General features: G+C 38.9%; 1 protein-coding gene across 7 annotated transcripts in view; it reads right to left on the minus strand.

Moving 5' to 3' along the window:
• Positions 1 to 264: 264 nt before the first annotated feature.
• TMEM106B (transmembrane protein 106B) overlaps positions 265 to 15,824 on the minus strand; it is a 33,828-nt gene continuing 18,268 nt past the window's right edge. For all 7 annotated transcript variants that reach the window (XM_061586189.1, XM_061586188.1, XM_061586187.1 and 4 more), the window contains 6 exons: positions 9,644 to 9,707; positions 8,566 to 8,725; positions 8,314 to 8,454; positions 8,165 to 8,214; positions 6,987 to 7,040; positions 265 to 4,742 (listed from right to left, as the gene is read on the minus strand). In XM_061586189.1, the coding sequence (XP_061442173.1) occupies positions 4,604 to 4,742; positions 6,987 to 7,040; positions 8,165 to 8,214; positions 8,314 to 8,454; positions 8,566 to 8,725; positions 9,644 to 9,707 (608 nt within the window). In that variant the 3' untranslated portion in view covers positions 265 to 4,603. The remainder of the gene's footprint in view (positions 4,743 to 6,986; positions 7,041 to 8,164; positions 8,215 to 8,313; positions 8,455 to 8,565; positions 8,726 to 9,643; positions 9,708 to 15,824) is intronic.

Consider the following 15,824-nt stretch of genomic DNA (forward strand, 5'->3'; position numbering starts at 1 on the left):
GTGTGCCACCCTCCCCATCATAAACACACTATCCCCAGCCCACCAAATCCCCCTTTTAAGAATGCACATTCCCCTCTAAAAAATTGCTAGAAAAAGATACAAATTACTAAAGAGTTACAAAGATTTTTAGCCATCATAGGATCCCTAAAGACGTGTCCAAATACAGAACAGCATAGCTTTATTTATCATGCTTCAAAACACTGCATACAGTTAGTCTGCCACACGATTACATGAACAATTACAATTCTGAAATTACAAAAATAGTTATAACCTTTTAGCATTTCTATACATAAATTAAATGCATTTTATATAATGAGCACTAGTAGTTGTAGTTAATTAATGGATTTTTTTTAAAAAAAAACAGTAAGTAGGTCATGAAATTACTTTTATGTTTTTTAATGTAGAAACCAGTAGAAATCAGTAAAATTGTAGGGCCTGCCCTACCTTTACCAGCTAAGAACATGGCAGTACAGGTACAGATGTGCCACAATCCACCCTACACTGGGCTAAAATGACAAGCACAATTTCAGTAATATTAACATGTAGCTAGTAGACAGGCCTTGCTTATAGCACATTTAATCTCAAATTAAAGCTGGTAGTGTTTTTGCTGGCATTCACTTTCTTTAAGTACAACTGCACTCCATATTCAAAATGAGGGCTTTTCCATTTGCGGCAACAATGTTTTATACCTACACAGAGATCACAATTCCCAGAAACAAGGCATTCAAGACATGTGACGGACAGCAGTGAATAATGCTATTTTTATTCTGTCTGCACAAAAACATTAGTTTTATATCATTTTCATAAACACCTTTGCTATTTTATTCTAAAAACTCTGCTTCAGTTACTTATCAACTCTCCTTTCGCCCAAAGATTCAGAGCAGAAAAGTGCAATAATGGCCCAGTTCAGACACAAGAGTAAACAACGGTTTAGCATCATGAGAATGAGCTGAGGCAAGTCTCTGCTCACTACTCCCCTACATGCAAGGAGAAAATACTGGAAGCATCCACTTTTAGTTTTGAGTAAATTGCAGTTTTCTGTTACATCCAAATTTAGAAATGTGGTTTATTCTAAGTGTGGTTAGGTCAAACAAACCAGAAACTCACAGCAGCTCTCTCATACACTAATTCATATTTCAAATGTTACATCTCAACCAGATCATTGTGAGAGGTGTATAGACTTTACAGACTATGCCAAAAGTTCTCTTTCATTGGTGAAATATGAACTGCAAAGCATATGTACTCAAATTAAGACACTACCAAGCTACAATTAATTACAAAAAGGACAGCCATGTGTGTACAGCACATACAAACGAAAAGCATTTAAACTCTCAAAAATATATTTAAAAAGCCCAGTTTTATATTACAAGTGAGATGGAATCCAAGAGCAGTGCTGAAAATTACATTTCACCAAATAATACGTATCTGGTTGATGGGTGTACATCTTGAAGGGGTATAAAACATTAATTGTATTTTGATCACACCATAACTGGATCCAAATTAATTCAGCATGTATTAACTTGGCACTTAACTTATACTACTTGCACTATCTTTTATCTATCTCCAGCACATTTTAAATATCACCACAGTATAGTCCTCCGTGGCGCAGAGTGGTAAGCGGCGGTAACGCAGCCGAAGCTCTGCTTAGGGCCAGAGTTCGATTCCAACGGAAGGAGGAAGTCGAATCTCCGGTAAAAGGGGTCGAGGTCCACTCAGCCTTCCATCCATCCGTGGTCGGTAAAATGAGTACCCGGCATATACTGGGGGGTAATCTTACAGAAAATTCAGATTGAACTGAGAAGTAACGAGACATTTACAAAATATTTTCTGCACAGATAACCTTTAGTTAACCAAGTTTACAGTAGGTCCTCCATGCTTCTGCAGGACTCTGGTCCATTAAATTCATCCCATGGACTGATCATTTGTTTCATATCCACTGCCATCTGCAATACCAAACCCTCACATTTTTCTCCTAAAACTGTCAAACCCTTAACAACTCATTTATGAGGTTTAAAATAATTTTTTAATCCAGGATTTCCCTTAAAAGGCTCAGCAAAACAAACACTAAGCCAATTAAATATATAGAAAAATTGTATGTGCCAGCCTCTGCCTGTGTCTTAACACTTTCTACTGATGTCATTTGCAAATGTTGCTACTAGCAGTAGTCTCATAATAGTAGTGATGGTGGTAAAGAGAATTCAAGAGCCCAATGTGTTGAAAAACAAGTATTCTCTACTAGTTTATTGTACCATACAGAGTTCAACAGGGTTTGCTGCCTTGGCAGAAAGGTGCTATATAAATGCATTAAATAAATAATTACAGAAGAGGAGTCAACTGCTCAAGCATTTATTCTCAAGTATCTTAAGCCTATAACTATTATAATACATCAGAAAAGAGATTTTACAGGGTTTAAAATCCCTATCAGCTTATATTTATTGTATAGCTTATTTTGTATGTTGATCAAAAACTTCAGATGTTTTAAGAAAATAATAATGCTTCAGAGTTGTAATATGTGTTTGTATACCAAATAAAGATTGGTTTTTAAAGCCTCGCTCAGAATGTCAACTATAGACCATTTACAGAGTGGCCTCATTATTTCAATAAGGCTATTCATAGAGGCTCTAGTGAGGGCAGCAAGCACGTAAAACAATGCTATAATGAGAGATTTCTCCAGTAATGTTGGCTAAATTAATTCCAAAAATGTTAAACAAAATCCTAACATATCTATACATAGAGAGTATGCCAATTTGTGATAGCGTACTTCCCCCCATACCAAAGAAACCCCAACAATCAGAATCCCAAATAGACTTCTTTCCAACATCAAAGCTCATACCAATTACTGTTCACAAGCAAAGTGCATTGTCAGCATTACCATTAGAAAGAAATCTATAAGAATTTATGTGTGACTGATCAAATTCTGTAGTCTCAAGGGCTATATACATCTGTAAATTAAAAACATACCTGTAGGCAAAACTGGGCTTGATCTAGCCCAGTATTAAGCACTGTGAAATCCATTGATCTCCATGGGAATATTATGCAGATCCTTAAATCTGTTCAACAGAAACCATGCGGCTTAGCTTTACTTAGGTTACATTATATTTTATATTTTATTAAGAGGGCCCACTACTATGGCCGAACTATAGTATTCCTTATGTGGCAAAACAGAGCCAGTACAAATGAAAAAATGGCGAGTTCAGAATGTTAAATCCATTGCAACAAAACAATTACAAAATATAAGTGCCTTTTACCAGCTGCTCAAGCTGCATGCAACAGGCCCTATCCACACATAATCAGAATGATATGGGAGCTACTGTGTCATAGCTCCTTCCAATGCTACTCTAGTAGCCTTAGAATGGAAGCAATCATTGGCACGTGACTGATGGCCTACCACTGTGCCTCTTGCAGGCACAGGAAGTAACCACATGCCACAGCTATAGTTTCTGTTGCAAGATGACCAGACCATGGGAAGACATAATGGAACCAAACAATACTAGCACCACATCATTCTTTCAGTAACTTCTCTGTTCAGATTAGTAAGAAGGTAGAATCAAACATCATTATACAGTAGACATGAGCTGTTTGAGAGAAAACAAGCACTCTGATTAAGCGAAAACATGGTTGATTTTTGCAAGAAGATCTGAGTTTTGACTGGTATATTTTACATTCACTTCACGCTGCCAAAGGTCTACAGTTGAAATAGTATCCAAATGACAATGAAGTGAGCTTGAACCTGAGAGAAGCATGTTGACCTCTATATATTGAGAGAAGCATATTGACCTCTGTATATTGTTAAAACTAATATGGAAAATACAAAAACCATAAAAACACGTTTCAGGTTTTCACAGAGTGAAGCTTTGAAGAACATGTATTGTTTTGGGCTGGGCTTCGTTTTTTTAAAAAGTTTTTATGCATTATATTTTAGTCTTCATTTTGTACCTATTGCTCTGCAAATATGCATCAATCTAATGGTATTCATATTTTCAATATACCCAAAGTTTTCAAGCCAATTATCCATTTGTGGGGGAAAAAGCAGTAACAATGGAATTTTCTAAGAACAAAATTCTAATACAGTAAAATCTGCCATACTGTTATTAATGCAAATGTGTATCCCTCTAATGCATACTATGTCCAAACTTGTTTCAATACAACAGTTTAGGCCTTAATTTAAAGAAAATTAACCTAACTGAAACTACCAGTGTAATTTTAGTTTAGTCTCTAATACATACTTGTTAGTGGCACAACATAATTTATAGAATTATATGATTGCATGCTGACTTTTATGAGTTGTGTACCCATGTTTCCATTTAGGGAAAATGCAAGTCCACTGATTTAAGAGCCCCAGGCCCACTCCACCCCCAAACTGAATTAGTATGACAGAATACTTACAAATTTAGAGTGGAAAGGAAGAAGTTATCAAATGTGAAAATATACAGTTTGCCCTTTTGCTGTTCATGCCTCAAAGTACAGAAGCCTTCAGGACTGCTAAATTATATACATCCATCTCTTTAAGTAGTACCAGATATGATGGAAAGTTCAACTTTGATGAGTAGTGAAAGAATCAACAGTCATCTTCTTTCCTCATACAGCCAGAACTCTGCTTCTTTTACTGAGGCGGCTGAAGTACGTTTAGATACTCTGACTGCCCCAACTGGTAAGTTGTGTTTCCACCACAGTCTACGTACTGGTATCGCTCCTGAGATATTTGTTCAGAGTGGCCAAAGTAAGAGGTGGTCACAGTCACTCTTAAAGGAAAAGAAAGAAAAAGGAGAGAAGAGATACAGTTTATAAGTTATATACTTGTGGAATCACCTTACCCCATGTGCACCTACTCAACCGATTCAGTCTGCAGAACTGGCACTGTTATAGGTGCTACATATTACTTGCTCCACACTGGTAAGAAATCACTCTTTTAGTGTGGCTGCACTTATACTTTGGACCGGTCTACCTACTGACATCAGGCAGGCGTCTTCGCAGTACTTTTTGGCACCTGCTTAAAATGTTCTTGGTTAGGCAAGTCTATCCAGATATATAGATGCTAATGTGTCTTAATCTCTTTTTTAGTCAGCTGTTTGTATTGATCATTTTAATGTTTTTTGTAAACAGCTTAGAGGCTTTTTACAATCAAGCAGAATATAAATTTTATTTTAAAAAAATACAACCTTGGGTTGTGGGGGCAGGGGAGGGATTACACTTTAAGTTAACAACGTAAGAGGAATCTTGTCGGGTCACAGCAAAGGCACATCTAGTCCAGCAGCCTGTTTTCACAGCAGCCAACCAGATGCCTTTGGGAAACCTGCAAGCAGGACCATAGGTAGTAACAGTGGAGGTAGTATAGAGCTATCATGGCTAGTAGCGATTAACAGCCTTATGCTCCATGAATTCATATTTATAGATTCATAATAAGCTGATTTTAAACTGATTGGATTCACAAAGATATAAAAAGAAATCACCTTGCTGTGTGTGTGTGAAAGCTGAGCATTATAGAACCAAGTGTTATTATGAACAGTTTAACAAAAGAGAACTATCAAAACAGAACTGCATGCACCTCTGGATCAGGTAGTGGGGGTGGTGAGTGAGAAGAGGCTGTAGCTCAGTGCTAGGGCATCTGATTTGCACACAGAAGGTCCCAGGTTCATCCCCAGTTTCTTCAGATGGGGCTAGGAGAGACCCTATCTGAAACCCAGGAGAGCCTCTGCCGGTCAGTGTGGACAACACTGAGCAAGATGGACCAATGGCCTGACTCAGTATAAGGCAGCTTCCTGTGTTCCAAGAGCCAGCAGGATTTACTGCCATGTTTTCTCAATCTCCAGTTGCAGTGTGTGCTTCAGGAATGTTGCCGGTTTGGGAAGGGATGTACAGAGAAGTTCCTCCTCCTCCTCTTTCACAGACCTACAAAGCACATGAACTTTCCCATGCCACTCCAGTACCCACAGAAGGGAAGCAATTCCTGACAGGTGGCTGACAACCTGCCAGAATATGGGAATACATAATCAAACAATACTAGCACCACAACCTATTTGTTCAGCAACTTCTCTATTCAGATCAGTAAGAAAATAAAAGTCAACATAATTACATACATGTGTGAACACACAAGCTCTTTAAGAGAAAGCAAACATATGGCAACATTCAAATCATGAGATCTGTGGGAAAGAGTGGGTGTAAGAAATGGAACAAGGAAGGGAGCAACGAGAGCCGATTCAAAAGAAGAAGGAGTGTCCTTCCTCCTACAACTCTCATCAATGAGGGCGGAGAGGAAAGGAAAGAGACACATGCTTTTTTCCATCTTTCACAAACTTCCAGCAGGATATATACTCTACTTAAATTCTAGGATGAATTTTTGCACTGTTCCCCTCTCTGAATATCAGATTAGAAACAAAACCACAGAGAGGCATCCTCCCCATTTTCCACCCTGCCCTTCTCTCCTACGGTGTATATTCAAGGTTAGGAGGCTGAAAAGAGCATATCCCTCTGTTTGGAAGGATTCCATACTCAACACTGTACAGATACATAAAAAAGAGCAGCCAGCATGGGGCTTTGTCCCCGTGGGGTCAACCTTGGTTCCCTCTGCCTTCACTTTTCTAATGAGACACACACCTTATTTGGCGTACTTGCTACACTGGCTGTACAAGTCAGTTCCCTGTGGGGAACTGGTGTGTGCAGCTGAACTGAGCAGGATTTACCCCACCACTGGAATGACATCACCTGCCCATCAGAGTGATGATAGCTGATTTACAGGTGGGTGTGGTTTTGAAAAAATGGCCTCTTGGGCCATATGAGAACCTCATATGGGCCAAGATTGGCCTGTGGACTGGAGGTTCATGATCCCAGAACTAAGCCATACTTAGAGTTGACCTACTGAAATTCATGGACCTAAGTTAGTTATTCCCATTAATGTCAACGGGCAGTGCTCTTGAGTATTACTAATGTTGGATACAATCCATAGTTTAGAAGGTTACGTTTCTGTGAAAAGGAAAATACATACTTACTGCATCATGACTACTATGTTGTGCACTTTAATAGAGAGTAGGGTACAAAAATCACTGTAAGAAAAAAAGTTATGTAAGCAGTGCACATATAATTGAAGGTCAGAAAGTTAAACAAACATACCCAGTTTTTAATTCCAACTAGTGGTGGATGAAGTACCTTTAGCTTAATTGGGAATGGGCTAATATGAGGTATTTAAGAAAAACTGGATTATCAGGGAATGAGACTTGGCTCAGACTCAAATGCCTTCCCCAAACTGTCCCCACCCCCCCCCACAAAAGTAGTTTGAAGAAATGGTGATAGGAAAGCAGTCACCGTACCCTAAAATGCTTCTCAACTTTTTTCTATGACCACTCCAGCCCCAGGGAGGGGAGAAAAAAGGGTCCAAAAGATCCAGAAGTCGGGCAGATTGTTTGCATGTAGCACTAGCCTATGGTTTAAGATGGCTTATTTCAGTAAGCCATAGTTAAGGCTAACCACAGTATATCTGGGTTACTAAGCTGCAGTTATTTAAAAATGGAAATGAAAGCTTTCTATCTCGTTGCAGCTGTATGAAAGGCATGCTCAATTCTAAGGTTCACTCAGGCTTGTTCATGTAACATTAAACCATTACTGTTTAGTGTTATGTGCAAAACAGCTACAATAAGCTGTATGAGTTTAGCAACTATATCTATACTTGAAGGAAATTTGGCCATAGAGTGTTGAAGGTGGTCAGTTAAAAAGAAAAGAAAAAGTGGAGAGTGAGAGGGTACTGTAACAACTTACAGTATCCTGGAGGCAAGAATACAAGTCAGAAGTAGGGGTCACTCTTGGACAGGAAGGGTAGATCGCTGTGATTTTTGCTGATCTGGAGATATCACTTCATGTCCAAGGGTGATTCCTAGACAGAGATGCATGCCATGAGGTTAAACTCTCTTCTCTATGCTATATTCCTCCACACACACAAAAGCTAAATAGCAACTAAGTGCTCAGGTTCAGGGTGGCAGACCCTCTGATTCCAAACTCTTAAGCACACAGAGGGTAGGAGACTAGCAAAAAAGGTGCCTTGTGCAAGCCCCAAATAATAATATAAAGTTCTTGTTTGAGGCTAGCTGGAGCCCTGTTAGGGGCTGAGGATACTATGCACTATTTTGTTGTGGGTCCCCCTCTTGAACTGAAATCCAGAGAGCCAACCACTTACAACATGTAACTCATTTCATCCTGTATAACAGTGGGCACCATATAATCAATCTGAAAAGAAAAACACAAAATTCAGGATAAGAATCTCAAACAAGAGATCACTGCTGCACAATCAGCCACATCATATGGAAAAAAGGCAGCTTCATTTACCTGTTTCATGTCTAGTGGGCCAATGTGGGTATTATTGTTCAACCGTGCCTTCCCAATAACAGTCTTTGAAAATTGCACCTGGGCTGTAATGTTTTCAACTTCAACAGAATAATAATTGTTATTTGTGATGTTCAAGGTATTCTGCACAAGGAAAAAATTAGAATTCTAGATTAAAAACAGCCAGCAATATCTTAAATAACCATATAAAATGCCAACCACAGAATGAAATGAAATCTCATCTAACAATCGTACCGTAATATTTAAATATATTATGCGCCTCTGTGCTTCATAACTGACGTATACTGACTTGACTCCAATGTATTCAACATCAATTGATCGAGGAAATAAGAAAAATACAGCCAGCCCAGAAAGTAGTAAGCATACAATTACAGAAGCAGTCACATAAAGTTTTCTGCAGGAAAGAGAAGAGATAGGTTACCACTACATATACACTATATACGTGATATACACTATATAAAATCCATGTTTTACAAGCACTACACTTTTTCTTTGCATTCTGTGGATTCTTAGTTTACTTAATAGCTTCTTGGAGAAGCTCCATCCAACCAGCTACATTCTTCACCATTCACCCATTCCAAGCAAATTGCTATTTTGAACAGAGCATGCTTTTTTCTAAGCACATGGCTCCATTCTATCTAAATCCTGTAAGTATGGGGGCAAAGAGGCCCAGCATAAGTTTACAAAGCCTTCAAAGGGTCAGACCATCCATGTCCCAGCAGCAGGACTTTATGCACAGGCACTAACATGCTTCTGCTCTTTCCTGATCTGGGCAGAGCTTTGTGCTAGATTTATCTGAGCTATCTGATGGCTTTTAACAGTTGGGCAAAGCAGCTTCAATATTATGGCAGGGAAAACCTGATGGCATGAACAATCACCAAAAAAAAAAAAAAAAAAGAGTGGGACGGATGGAGAAGCACACCATTTATTTATTTATTTATTGCGGCCGATGGCCAATACAACACACACCATGAATGCCTGCTTTCCTCAATGAGGCCCCCGAAGACACCATGACCTGAGCCATACCAACCTCATCCCCACAAACTCACTCAATGAAACATGGCAATGCTTCAGTGTTGGGAGAACTTTGTGTTAATAGAAAACAAGAATATTCCTAACAGACCAGCTCAACCAGTATTAAAAAAAAACTGTGTGTGAGATGAATGGAAGTTATTCCTGTGTACCCAATGCCACACAGTGAACAACAAAGTTTTGCATCAGAAATGCATCTTTTGATCCTAGATTTGGTTAGACAAAATCCAACTTCAAGAATTCACCAATACCACATATTTACATTGCTACTGTAACTTACGTTCTTCTTGGCCTCAGTCTCTGATCACTGTATGGAATTAGGGCGACAAGCTGATTTTCCTGACCTAGAAACAGAACATAAGTATCTTGAGATTTATATCCATGTTTAATAATGCAGCTAAAAAGAATCAAAATATACAACATCCTATGCTGATAAAAATGGCATTTCTACAGTATTATATCTCTGTATAGAATTCCTTCTAAGTCTACTAAATTTAAGAAAAATGTTCTTCAAGTGCAGTAAAACTATCAAGAGGAAATTTCTTTGAAGTGATCTGTAAGAAATTGTTTCAGCAGAAAGTTTTTCGTACCATGGCACTTCATTCTATACTGCCTTTTCAGTTGTTATGTCACACCTCTGGAACCCTCTCCCCACAGCGATCTGTCTAAAATCTAACTTGTTTTCTTTTTTGGTGCCAGGTGAAAATCTTTTTATTTGCCCAGGTCTTTTAGGGTTTTGTTTTGCTTTAGACCGCATGTATTTTATACTGCAATTTTATTCAGCTTTGCCTAGCCTTTGTTGTGTGCTACATTATTATTTTATTTTGAGAACTGCTCTGAAAGGTTTGGCAGAAGAGCAGCTAATAAATACTTTAAATAAATAAAGTAAATAAAGTAACACTACAAAACTGCAAGGGCCACATTGAACGAGGAACAGCACTAGCACAAGGCACATATATCACTGACCATTAACCACCACCATCACCCACACACCCTGTCATAGACTCAAATCGGCCACAAAATTATTTGCTCTTTATCCTTAAGGTTCCTACTTTCTTTTCCAATAGTGCCTCTTGTGCCTGGAACTGCTACATTAAAATGAGAAATTCAACCAGTGCCACTTTCCTTGATTGCAGTTCCATGACAAGAGAAGCAGCATTTACTGAATGTCTCACCACAATCTAGCACTTCTAAGCACAAAATAGGCAAGAAAGAGCCTTTTTCTAAGCCCGAAAAGAGGTGTAAATGAAAAGGATGCTTCTAGATAGGAATGTATTGGGGAATCAGTCCTGCTCATGAACACAGGTTTTTTGCAGCATCCACAAAATGACCTTATCATTTTCCCCCTTTACCACATAAAATCTGACAAGTAAAAATAACCTGCTATGCATCCAGTCACCACTTGTGTGGAAGTTCATTAGCTATTTGGGGGGGGGCAGAGGGTGAAGTTTTATGTGTTATGATATGCTGAAGGTACATCCAAAATATCAACAACCTGGTGTGGAGGAACTGCTCTCTCAAGATCCCCACACGCTACATGTGGAGGATAACCTCTGAGATTGTAACAGCAACACATTCACTGGGACTTTTTAAAAATGATGGTGAGGATATGGGGGTCTTATGTATGTCCTTTTGATCAGAATTTCAGTATTCATTGCTACTGTGATTTTGGGGGGAGGGGGGATGCACAGTTGTACTGTTAATGGTAACAGGAACCTATGGGGTATTCTAATTTTGTCTTTTTATATTGCCACCTGCCCTACCAAATCAAATAACAGATTGCACAAGAGTGATATTTAGCTAAATCACCACCTTAGTATTGAAAATAAGCAAACACATACCAAATGGAAGAAAGTATTTCCTCCCTCCCCCTACAAAAAGCACAACCCTCCATTTTGCCTATTGTGAAACATAACCACAGGTGCAAACATATCTGCATGTATGCCCAGAATGGAAAAGGCTAGGGCAGGGCAGAGCAGAAGTGACTAAGGGAAAAGACAACCCCCCAGCATGGATACCTTTTGTCTGCCTACTGGTGTAGATGGCAAACAGCTGAATAGTAATAAATATCCATAACTGAAACATGTATAGAAGCTAACATGCCAACTGGGCACACGTAAAAACCATTTGCCTCTTATGCAATACATAACCCCTATCTGGAAGCACCCTTTGTTAGCAATTGTGATTAATCCAATTGCAAACTGTAGTCTGAAACTGTGAAAGGTACTTCTTCTAACCTCCCATCTTTTTCTGCTTTAGCTGCCCAGTTGTAGATGACTATATATTGACATCATTCACACGTAATACTAAATCATGAAACTGAATTATTTCAATAAACCATAGCTAAGATTAACCATACTTTTAAGGTTTGAATGTAATGCTAAACTGCAGTTAACCTAAGATGGAAGCAGAAGCTCTCGTCTTCTCATGGCTTCATTAGGGGTATAGTTATATGTCCCCAAATTTCCATCTCCCCCCTCTGCTGACTGTAGGAATGGCAGAAGTTGTGTTAAAAAGAAAAGCATAGAAAAGCCCAGTACATTTACAATTTGTGAAAATTAAAAATGAAATAAATTGCAGAATAGCCAAGTTAACTGTAAATGAACAAAACAGGATTTTAAAAGCCTGGGTGCTCTTTGTTTTTTATGTTATTATTTGGAATACCTATGTATCATTCTGAATCACTGGAATTTTCAATGATTTCCCCTCTCTCCTCTAGGGGAGAAGGGGAATTCCCAACAATTGCCTTCCCCCACTTACCACTGAAGGATGTGTTGCATTAACAGAGGGAACAGCATCGGATTAACAAAATTAGTGATTATGTTACCCTATTTCTGATTTTAAAAATCTGTACTAAGGTTCATAGATAAAATAGGAGATGATGCTGGCAGTGAGACAAGTCAGTTTCAAGTCTCTTCTAAGCCACAGTTTACAAGATATGGAACTCTCAGTTTGCAGATTCAAGCACACTATCCAGTCATCAAGAAGTGGGTTGTGGGGGGAGAAAACATGGAGATCTCTCTCCACATGCCCCAGCCCATCTCCACCTATTAGAATTGGACAGGATATCGTGCAAATGCTAAAACACAATAAGGGTTTGCACTGAACTGCGATTTGGACAAACCCTAGATTGTTATGTGAGGGGCCAGGCTTAGAGACGAGTGATGGGAAGCAGAGGAGCTAAGATGGAACTGAGGCTGGACTGAAAGCAGACTTGGAACAAGAAGGACAGACAAGGGAAAGCTAAGGGATAGGAAGCTCAGTATTAGAGTGGCAAAAGGATGGGGGCAAACAGCCAGTCAGATGGGAAGAAGGGACCTCAGGAAAGGATTGGTAGTGGAGGCAGGGAAAGAGGCAGCCAAGAAGGGGATGCAATTACTTGGTACTCAGAAAGAGACATGAGGAAGTTTTATTCCTTTCAATACTGGAAATAGGAGACAATGGGTATTGTTCACGGAACATGGGGAAGACAATAATGGAGCTGGCAAAATATAGAACTAGCAAGACAGGGAAACTTAAGGCAGCTGTTTTTTAAGTATGTGCACTGAGTACTATAGTAGCCAGTAAAATCACTGGCTTCAGGCCTCTAGCACTTTTCATTTGTGTACTCTGCTAACCAAGCTTTTGGCCAAACGTCAAGAAAGCAGGCTGTACAAATACACAACCTGAAATTTTGACACATGAGAGCCAGTACGGTGCAATGGACAGAGTGTTAAATCTGGAACAGAGACACATAGCTTCAGATCCTCACTCAGCAGTGAAGCTTGCTGGGTTGCTCTGGGCCAATAATATGCACACTCTCGGACTAACCTACCTCACACCCATAGCCTGTGAGATTCAACCGAGATGGAGGGTTGGGGGAGGTAAACAGCCCAGATAACTGTCAATGAGCAGTATAGAAATGCTGTTCATAAATGTGTGCCACTCTAAGGACCTTGGGTGACAAGCAGGGTAAAAATCATTATCTTAGTGTTATTTTTTTACCATTGCCAGTGCTAGATTGAATAAAAGCAACTATCAGCAACAGAGGGAGAGGTCTGATGTCCAAAGTTTGTGGTGGGACTGGCAACCGTGTCAGCACTGAGGGACAGGCCAAACCTAGCTATTAGTGTTTACATTAGATTGTGGCTTGTTGTACAATGGTTATGATTATCAGGCTGCAATCCTAGACACTGCGCTGGGAGGAAGTCAAACTGAATTCATTGGTGCTTACTTCAGAGTATTATTATTTATTAGGCTTGTTAGTTGCTTGTTACACAAATGTCTCAAAGCAACTTGCAATACATTAAAAACAAATATAAATACATAATACCATAAAACAGAACAAACAGCCTCTATAACAGCCACAGGAAACCTGGCAGCAAGCCAACAACAAAAACAGTATCTCAAATGTCTGCGGAAAAATATAAGTCTTTACCTGGCATCAAAAAAATGTCAACAAAGATGCCAGGCAGACCTCACTGAGCAGAACATTCCACAAATGGGGAGCCACAACTGAGAAGCCCCCCTCCCTTGTCAGCACCCTCTGAGCCTCCCTCAGAGGGAGGACCCGGAGACGGGCCTCAGAAGAAGATCTAAGGGCCCAAGCAGGCTCATACTGAGAGGGACTTTCCAGACGATATTGGGGCTCAAAGTCATAAAGGACTTTAAATAGGTGAAAACCATCACCTTGAATTGGGCTTGGAAGCATACAGGTAGCAAGTGTAGTTCTAACAAAACTGATATTATATGATCTGTTCGTCTACATCCTGTCAACAGTCAGGCTGCTACATTTTGCATTAATTAACGCTTCCAAACCAAACAGGCATGTATAGAGTTGCAATTTTGCTTCTCTTTTTATCGTCAGTTTCCAGAAGAGAAAAATAATGTTCCATTACAATACAAATATATTACTCCACCTTAATCCCAAAAATTAAAATTTGCCTATTTCATCCTAGACACTTACAGAAGGAAGGGCGCTATAGAAACAGGACCAATCGACCAAACAATAGATATGTGGTTCTTCTAATTTTCAATGGAAATTAACAAACAATACTAAATTATGTTTAGCATATTTGTTTTGTTTGGTGGTTGTTTTTTCCTCTCTGCTACAACAAGGGGGGGATTTATCTACCAATTTATACTCTTCATTACACCACATATTCTAAAACCTTCTATGAAGTGCTTTTTAAAAGAAAAAAAATACTTTTACATATACTACAACAATTTCACCACACATTCTTTGCTACTCACCCCAACAAGTTTTTGTCAAACTTTATTGAAAGTATACTTTGTTGGAGGATTCTAGTTTAGTTTTTTAATATCAACAGGAATCATTAACAGTTAAGCCATTTATACTCTTGTTATTGGTATATCAAATCATATTTACTTTGGCTACCAGTTACACTATATAGCATACCTGTGCTTTTTTAGTAAAAAATGAGGTGCCGGTACTCTTATCTTGATAAAAGTGCTGTGGGGTGACAGCACAAAATGGCTGCCATGATTGGAGGGGAAAAAAGAGGTGCCAGTACTCCATACTGGTGAGTACAGTCACAAAAAAGCCCTGACTAGAACAATCGTAAGGGATTCCTAGATGTACCATTTTCAGTAGCATAACCTTAACAAGCAAGCACAACTTTGCGGAGGCCATCAGATAAAAAGCTCAAACTTTTTTTCTTCAAGTTCAAAATTAGAAAAAAGTAGTTTTGGATAAATGTTTATCCAAAATAAACCTAAGCCATAGTTTGCTTTAATGATGGTTTGTTGAAGAAGGCAATTGTAGTTTTAGACAATCAAATAAACCATGGTTTCTTTTGTCCGACGGCAACTGATTATCCCTTCTCTACACTGTGAACATCCAGCTGCCATATTTGCAACGGAAAGATATCACCAGTTCTCTTGACACTGGCTGGCTAAAGAAATAGGGCACAGAACATAAATGCTCTCCTTCCCACAGATCTTCACATACTCTCAGCAAGGCCCTGACCAAGACAAGTCCTAAAAGTTTTGTTAACCCTGTTCTCTCAAAAAAGGTCCTTCCTGCTGTGGTCACTCATTCAATATATTATATTATATTATATTATATTAATTATATTATATTAATTATATTATATTATATTATATTATATTATATTATATTATATTATATTATATTATATTATATTATATTATATTATATTATATTGCTCGGCTCCATGGGCTCTCCAGTATGGGGTCTGGCAGGGGTCACTGTCCCCCATGTTGTTTAACATTTACATGAAACTGCTGAATGGGGTCATACGGAGTTTTGGAGTGCATTGTCATCTGATGAAAGCTGATGAAACACAGCTTCATTTCTCCTTTTCATCTTCAGCAGGTGAGGCAGTAGATGTGCTGAATCAGTGCTTAATTGAGATAACGGACTGGATGAGGGCCAATAAACTGAAGCTTAATCCAGACAAGACTAAGATGCTGTTGGTGGGTGGTTCCTCTGACCAGCT

The sequence above is a fragment of the Rhineura floridana genome, chromosome 10 (genome assembly GCF_030035675.1).
Source record: "Rhineura floridana isolate rRhiFlo1 chromosome 10, rRhiFlo1.hap2, whole genome shotgun sequence".
Taxonomy (NCBI): Eukaryota; Metazoa; Chordata; class Lepidosauria; order Squamata; family Rhineuridae; genus Rhineura; species Rhineura floridana.